Source organism: Diaphorina citri, unplaced genomic scaffold, assembly GCF_000475195.1.
Source record: "Diaphorina citri unplaced genomic scaffold, Diaci psyllid genome assembly version 1.1 scaffold1124, whole genome shotgun sequence".
In the NCBI taxonomy this organism is placed as follows: Eukaryota; Metazoa; Arthropoda; class Insecta; order Hemiptera; family Psyllidae; genus Diaphorina; species Diaphorina citri.
The window spans coordinates 52,847-61,311 of NW_007378553.1; the positions used below are offsets into that span (position 1 = coordinate 52,847).

Sequence of the window (8,465 nt, forward strand, 5' to 3'; positions counted from 1 at the left end):
CTATATTGGGGAATTAGAAACAATGAATATAAATTACCTCATGACAGACTCTCGCTCACAATATGGCACTTACGTTGTCACGTGTTTTCTTCTAGTGTTAATATTATTTTGCATCTAGGAATGCGATGTTGCCAACTTTGATTTTTATTATTTTATTTATTTATTATTATTTTGAAGAGCTTTGATAGAGGGAACTGTAACTGCTAAGGTCTTATCGTCCCGAAAGTGAAGAGAGAAGGAAGACAGGATATTAGGAGAAAGTCAGCTATTCCGAGAACGAACCCCATCCGTTCAGGATAAATCCGCCTTGGGGGAAATTATAAATGAAAGAGAGAAACAAACATGGAAAAAAGAAAATAGTAGAACTTATAGGAAGCAGGAAAGATAGAAAAAGGTAACTTAAAACATAACTGCCCTCCACAAATGAAGAGTGTCCTATAAATTTCTGTCTAAATCACTGTAAAAATTAATTAATGAGTGTTCATTTCTTTTAATCAATGAATATACGTAGTACTTATCAGAGAATTCACAAATCTCCATCATACCCAAAGGATAACCCAAATCATGGGACCGAACTCGTACCCAACCTAGTTCAGTGTCAGTGGTAGGTCTGTATAATATTTACTTATTATACATTATGTAATGTTGTTGAGGGAACTATTTATATTTTGGGGTTCAAGGTATTTAGGTTTTAGGGCGATTATATCTAGGTACATACATACATACATAATTTAATAAATTGGGTAAAGTCTGTTTCATGGACACGGAAAGTAATGCGATATGCGTGTACTACGCATAGGTACCTAAAGGTACACAAGATAAAAAGGTTTATTCGGGGAAACTGATGTGTATCATGCGTTATTCTCGTGGAGTCATAATGTCTGTGTCATAACGTGTCCCTACATATTTGGCAATCCCACACCTGACACACTTTAGGGAAAATGACCTAATAGTCAACTCCGAGCATTTGAAAACAACATAGTTGGCAACCCCCCTAGGGCCTGTCATATACGCTACGATCAGGCAGGCTTGTTTGCGCAGTCCAGGCCTCTCTCTATATCTCCCGATCTTCTAATATCCTAAACTTGGCCAAGGTAATATGGTTTGTACGTAGCATTCACCAGATCTGTCGTCGCTAATGCAAGTGGTGTACGTACCACATTCGCCAGCATATACTCGGGTGAGCCTCTTTAGGTAACATTCCGATCCTCGCGACAGAATCAAATATACATACTCCATACAACTATGATCGGAATGGCACCTTAATTATTATTATTTTTTCCTCTTCTTTTCTTCTTTTGAAGAAGTTTGATCGAGGGAACTGATGTAATAACGGAGGTCTCAATGTCTCGAGATCAAAGATAGGACAGGATGGGAGAAAGCCAGCCGCTCCGAAGAGGATTCTGTTTAGGATAAATTCTGCCCCAGCCTAAACCTAAAGTCCATCTACTTTATGTTTATTCTAGGAACTCTTGTACTCCTGGCATTAGAGCTGATCACTCCATTCTTCCGGTTCATTCCCAAGGCCACGTTATCCTCCATTCTGATCTGTGCAGTCATATTCCTTGTTGACTATCAAATAGTTAAACCTCTGTGGAAATTCTACAGTAAGTTACCTATACTTATATTGGTCACCGCTGGAAGTGAAGTTCAAGTTTTAAACTCAATAATATTCAATTTAGATTTTGTCTAATTAGGATAGTTAAACCCCTGTGGAAATTCTACAGTAAGTTACCTATACTTATATTGGTCACCGCTGGAAGTGAAGTTCAAGTTTTAATCTCAATAATATTCAATTTAGATTTTCTATCTAATTAGTCCAAGGTACTCGATAGCTCACGTAACGTGAGGGCAGTGTAGCTATCATGAACGAAATCAAAATTATGGGAAAACTTTGGTCTAATTAGTCCAAGGTACTTAATAGTTCACGTAACGTGAGGGCAGTGTAGCTATCATGAACGAAATCAAAATTATGGGAAAACTTTGAACCACGTCATTCCGACTCCCCATGATCTCACGTGACGTGATAGCCTAATAAGGTACGCGGGGATAGCTCTTGTTACTTTAAAGTCTATTATTTTTTAATCAACCCCCCTCTGATCGTTGTACCGATATGTATATCGACATGAGTGACATGATCTCCCCCAAAACAAAAATAGGTTGACTCCCTACTTCACGGCTGTTCTGGATTGAGACTCCAAAGATCTTGCAGGCCTAATCATAATCTTTCTTCTCCACTTCTGAAGGGGAAGCAACTAAGCATCTAAAACATAGGTATGTATCATCACACACACCGCTTTCTCTTTATTTGCAGAGTTTGACCTGGCTATAGTGTTAGTGACATTGTCTTCCTCTCTTTACTTCGGTGTAGAGGTTGGTCTTGCAGTAGGGGTGTCACTCAACTTGACATATCTAGTGTACGTGTGGGCGAGACCCAAAATACAAATTGACACTATGAAGGTAAGTGTAGAGTGTAGAGGCTCTACAGACATTTTAGCCTCATAAAAATACATTTAAATAAAATACAAGATTTTAACAATCGTAACGCCGACGAGGCCGGGAAGAGCCTCTTCTCACTTGTCGTTCGAAAAAAGTCGCGTCGTGTGTAGTTAGAACACTCTCATTTAAATTACATTGCCTACAGGGCATTCGGAAAAAATCAAGTGAAACTCACTACAAGTGGGAACGGGGTCTAAATCTCCGCCCTGCCATAAACAATGGCTAACGGTCGGGAGTCACCGCAGCGCGACAGCACGATCAAATGCCTGGTTTTTCTTTCTCGTCATAGCACGTTCAATATTCGGTGCGGATATAATTATGTGTGATGGGTGCGGGTATATGTGTGATTAATTTAATTCCTTTTGGGCCGAATTCAATTATAAAGCTGTGTCCACAAAAGTCGACGGCCGACGATTGATGTCGACTGAAACCGTCTACCCTGCCTCGACAACATAGATTCATCTCGTCCATCGATATATATGCACAATTGCACACAGCTTGACGATATAAGATAAATTTATCTGTATGTATTATATGTATGGACACAGCTTGACGATATAAGATAAATTTATCTGTATGTATTATACAGGGTGGTTCGTGATTTGCGAACCACGCTTATATCTCAGAAACGGCTGTGAATTAAGGAATGAAATAAACGGCATCATGTAGATGAAATTTTGATGATTAAAATGGCTTTTTTTAAATTTGCAATCCCGATCTTCTAATATCCTAAACTTGGCCAAGGTAATATGGTTTGTACATTACAGAAGCTGAAGGATCTTCCTATAGACAAGGAGAAGAGGAACCGCGGCCTAGCGCTTACAAGGCAGACGCGCTACCAACTTCAAAAATGTTGCGCCACAAAATCCACAAATAATGTTAATGGCATGAGAAAAACACGAGAGGGCGTGTGTGTTGATTTCATCTCGTCGATCGATGGCCGTCGACTATATATATATGGACACAGCTTGACGATATAAGATAAATTTATCTGTATGGACACAGTCAGCTCCCATGGCGTAGTGGTCACTGCGCTCGCCTTGCACGCGGGAGACCCGGGTTCGATTCCCGGCGGTTTCAAGAAATTTGTATCATGCAAATGATTGATTCCGTGACTGGCTGTTGCGGGGCCCACTCAGCCTCGTGAGGAAAATTATATGTGTAGGGGGTAATAGCTGATCTTCATAAACAAGATTAGTTTTAAGGAATATGTAGCTATAATCATTGATCAGTTTCTCAATCCCCATCTCCACCAGGATCTCCAGTTTATCCCAATATTCTGGATTACTATAATCTCCTTTGAGTAGATTTCGTACAGCACATACAAACCGGGCAGACTTCTTACCCAGAATCTGAAAAACAATAGTTAGAGTAGAAACACATTACTCTCAAGAGCAGTGTAGCTATCGTGTGTAGTGTATAATATGGGAGAACTTTGAACCACATCTTTCTGACCCTCCATGAGTTCACGTGATAGTAGTGTGTTTCTACTTTCAACAACAATGAAATAGTTTTATATATTTGGTTCTTCAAGACGATTGTCATTTGGTGAAGCTCCTCAAGAGCAGTGTAGCTATCGTGGGAGAACTTTGAACCACATCTTTCTGACCCTCCATGAGTTCACGTGACGTGATAGTAGTGTGTTTCTACTTTCAACAACAATGAAATAGTTTTATATATTTGGTTCTTCAAGACGATTGTCATTTGGTGAAGCTAATAACCTTTTAACAAGTAAGTAAGTACTCTATTAAAATGAGAATGAAATTTTTTGAAAATAACCTTGATTACTTCCTTACACCTAAGTAAAAAAAGTTAGAGGTTTGACTAAAAAGGTCGAAGATAACTTACGTTAACTTTGCATCCCTCTTGTATATTGGCTCGGATTTTCTGGAATACCAACTGGAAACTAGTACTCAACTCTTTGTACGTAGTGCATTCTGTAATGGAAAAGTAAGATTTTAGTAAAACAAAGTAATGCCTTTTAACAAGTAAGTAAGTACTCTATTAAAATGAGAATTTTTGAATTTTTTTTTGAAAATAACCTTGATTACTTCCTTACACCTAAGTAAGAAAAAGTTAAAGGTTTGACTGAAAAGGTCGAAGATAACTTACGTTAAGTTTGCATCCCTCTTGTATATTGGCTCGGATTTTTTGGAATACCAACTGGAAACTAGTACTCAACTCTTTGTACGTAGTGCATTCTGTAATGGAAAAGTAAGATTTTAGTAAAACAAAGTAATAACACTAAACTAGCACACTGGAAGTCCTGGATTCAATTCCCGGTACAGTCCAAGTTTTTCAGCTTTGTGCTTGGAATACGAGGTGCACTCAGCCTCGTGAGGACAATAGCTTGTTTGTAGAGAGTATCAGTAGGGATAAAATTCCATGCCTCGACAGGGATTGAACTCGAGTCCTCCTGATTATAAAGCGAGCGCCTTGACCACTACGCCACCGAATTCTTTAGGTTCATTCAAGGTAAAGAAAGGCATTTTTTAAAGAGGTTTAATAGAGGGAACTGTAACTGCTAAGGTCTTATCGTCCCGAAATCGAAGAGAGAAGGAAAACAGGATAGGAGAAAGCCAGCCGTTCCGAGGGCATTATATGTATGGATACAGCTTGACGATATAAGATAAATTTATATGTTTCAGACAATGAACGGCACCTATGTGATGGTAAAGGTAGACGTGGGCTTAACATTCCCTGAGGTGGATGATCTGTATAATGCCATCAGTAAACAATCAGTCAACTATCCTGTAGTACTAGACTGCACTCACTTTACTATACTTGACTACACTGGAGTACAGGTAATTTAGAACTACCTACTTTCCTTAGATATCCTTAATAGAAGAGATATTGAAGAAAGCCGTTCGAAGTAAAATAAAATAAAGGAAAAAGGTTAATTTTGAAGATTATACCTTCTATCCTATTCTACTCGTAGAAGAGTTTCCAAGGCATTAGATCTTGGCCGGGACGGAAATTTTCTGACCGTTCAAAATAGACGTAAAAAAAAAGAATGTGCCTTGAAGTATGTCATGCAAAAGCTGTTTTTTACAATAGGTACGTGTTTGATTGTACGAAGTGAGTTCTTAGTTTCAACTCGTATGCATTTAGTTTTTCCTCTGTGTGGCCATCTCAGTTTGTCTGATTTTGATAAAATTTGGTAACCAGTTGTTCAACACATACATAAAGGAACAATTATCCCAAGTGACTGGTAATTTGTATGAATTTTTTTCACCACAACTCCTGAATTGTTACTTAGATGAAATTCATTGGGCGGCCACTCAAGCTCTGACTGTGTGAGATACCGCCGGAAAGTGTGGTGGAAAAAGATTCCGCCTTCTAGTTCTCTCAAATGGTCTCAAGCCTGTCAAACAGTCAAAGCGCGCGGTTTCCCTCATAACACTAACCTGTAGTATAATACTGAGTATTGTATGTAGACGGGCTAGATAGTCCAGATAATTCTGCATATGTGAACCCCATTCATCACCGTAAATGCACAGAGCGACCGGTGCCAGCATGGTAGGTAAACATTGGATGACAGGATTATTGAGATATTGGGAAAAAATCCTACAATGCTGCAGTGAGCACCAAAGTTGTGACATAATAACACAAAGAAACTGCATTTACATTACATTTTTTACATTACATATGTATGGACACAGCTTGACGATATAAGATAAATTTATCTGTATGTATTATATGTATGGACACAGCTTGACGATATAAGATAAATTTATCTGTATGCATTATATGTATGGATACAGCTTGACGATATAAGATAAATTTATATGTTTCAGACAATCAACGGCATATGGACACAGCTTGACGATATAAGATAAATAATTTATCTGTATGTATTATATGTATGGATACAGCTTGACGATATAAGATAAATTTATATGTTTCAGACAATGAACGGCACCTATGTGATGGTTGACGATATAAGATAAATAATTTATCTGTATGTATTATATGTATGGATACAGCTTGACGATATAAGATAAATTTATATGTTTCAGACAATCAACGGCATATGGACACAGCTTGACGATATAAGATAAATAATTTATCTGTATGTATTATATGTATGGATACAGCTTGACGATATAAGATAAATTTATATGTTTCAGACAATCAACGGCACCTATGTGATGGTAAAGGTAGACGTGGGCTTAACATTCCCTGAGGTGGATGATCTGTATAATGCCATCAGTAAACAATCAGTCAACTATCCTGTAGTACTAGACTGCACTCACTTTACTATACTTGACTACACTGGAGTACAGGTAATTTAGAACTTGTTACTTTCCTTATCCTTTAATAGAAGAGATATTGAAGAAAGCCGTTCCAAGTAAAATAAAATAAAGGAAAAAGGTTAATTTTGAAGATTATACCTTCTATCCTATTCTACTCGTAGAAGAGTTTCCAAGGCATTAGATTTATACCTGGGAGAAGCAGTGATTCGAATCCAGTTAGCAAAACAGCAAGTCATAGGAAGTAAAAATTAAATCCTTCTTTCAAATATGTCATCGTAATGTCAAAATTATTGTTCTTGATTTCAGTGCATCGGCACTCTGGCGCGAGATTTCGAGCAGAAAAACCAGCAGCTGGTTCTGCTTAATTTACCCGAGTGTGTATCAGAGAACTTCAAGAAGTTACGCTCTGCTAATGTACATCGCGCCTCTAGTATAAGAGAAGCTGAGAATATTCTGTTTGGTAAGTATTCAAGCTTGCTTGTATGCATTTACCCCTGGAATCTGCTGTAAACCTTCTTTTTAGCTAAATTTCCTTTAGGTAAGACCTCTTCATTTTCCGGCAAAGTCACAAGTTGTGCGTGTGTGTTAAGCAGGGTGTCTACCAAAATGGAAAAATAAAATTCCCTGACTTTTCCCGGTTTTCCAGTCCAATTTTTCAAAATTTCCAGTCTTCTTTTCCAAGATTTTCCACCCTATTTCCACTGCGCCGCAGCCGATCAAGACTACTACAGCCATTTCTATTTGATCTGGCTTAATAGGTATTTACTATAAGTGAACTGGCATTTTTTTTAGAATATAATAACAGCGCCGCAGGGAAAATTTTTGAACATTTTGGTCTAAAATCTTCAGAAATTCAGTCTCATCGAAATCCTAATCTTCAGCTCCGCAGGAGAATTTTAAAAAGCATGAACCTGAAGTTTGTCATTATACAGTCTACACATTCACATATTCTGGGGGGGATGAAGGTTAACACAAAAAAGGGGGAAATGAGCAGCGCCGCAGGCGAAATTTTTGAAAATTGTGAGCTACAATTTATAGAAACCAGAATTAACGAAATTGAAATTTTTATGGCCACAGGCGAAAATTTTGGTCTCTAATTTTTGATGTTTGCTAGATATTTCGGTCAAAGATTCGCTATTCAGGGCTAAACTTTGGAAAAAACATCAAATGGAATTTGACTTTAATATTCGGATTAGGTGGCTCAAACTTTGCAGAGAGGTTCATTATAGAATCTAGATCAAAAGTGTCCGCAGGCTAAACTTATAAGTATGTACGGTTACGGTCAAATTTTTCAAAAAGATCAAAAAGAGTTCGCCTTGCTCAGGACCAATCTCACATTTAGATATTAATATGTACCTATCGACCTTGTCTCATGGCTATGTTCTACTCAACAGTGACAACAGTCTCCTAATCTATTCAATTTCCAGCTGCTTCCAGTGGTAGCCCAGTAGATGCTACTCAAGAAATGCTCACCCTATCCATATGTAATATATTCGGCTCCTTAGCATGTTCTATGCCAACTTGTGGTGCATTCACCAGATCTGCCGTCGCCAATGCAAGTGGTGTACGTACCACATTCGCCAGCATATACTCGGGTGAGTCTCTTTAGGTAACATTCCATCTGCCGTTGCTAATGCAAGTGGTGTACGTACCACATTCACCAGCATATACTCGGGTGAGTCTCTTTAGGTAACATTCCATCTGCCGTTG

The 8,465-nt window shown here is 38.2% G+C and overlaps 1 protein-coding gene across 1 annotated transcript; it reads left to right on the forward strand.

The window, feature by feature from the left end:
* The first annotated feature begins 780 nt into the window (after positions 1-780).
* Positions 781-8,364, forward strand: LOC108253014 (sulfate transporter 4.1, chloroplastic-like). Its single transcript, XM_026827338.1, has 8 exons — positions 781-799; positions 1,115-1,180; positions 1,467-1,607; positions 2,315-2,460; positions 5,148-5,303; positions 6,630-6,785; positions 7,062-7,215; positions 8,183-8,364. Exons 1-8 carry the CDS (start codon positions 781-783, stop codon positions 8,362-8,364), a joined length of 1,020 nt encoding a protein of 339 aa, XP_026683139.1.
* Positions 8,365-8,465: the final 101 nt, after the last annotated feature.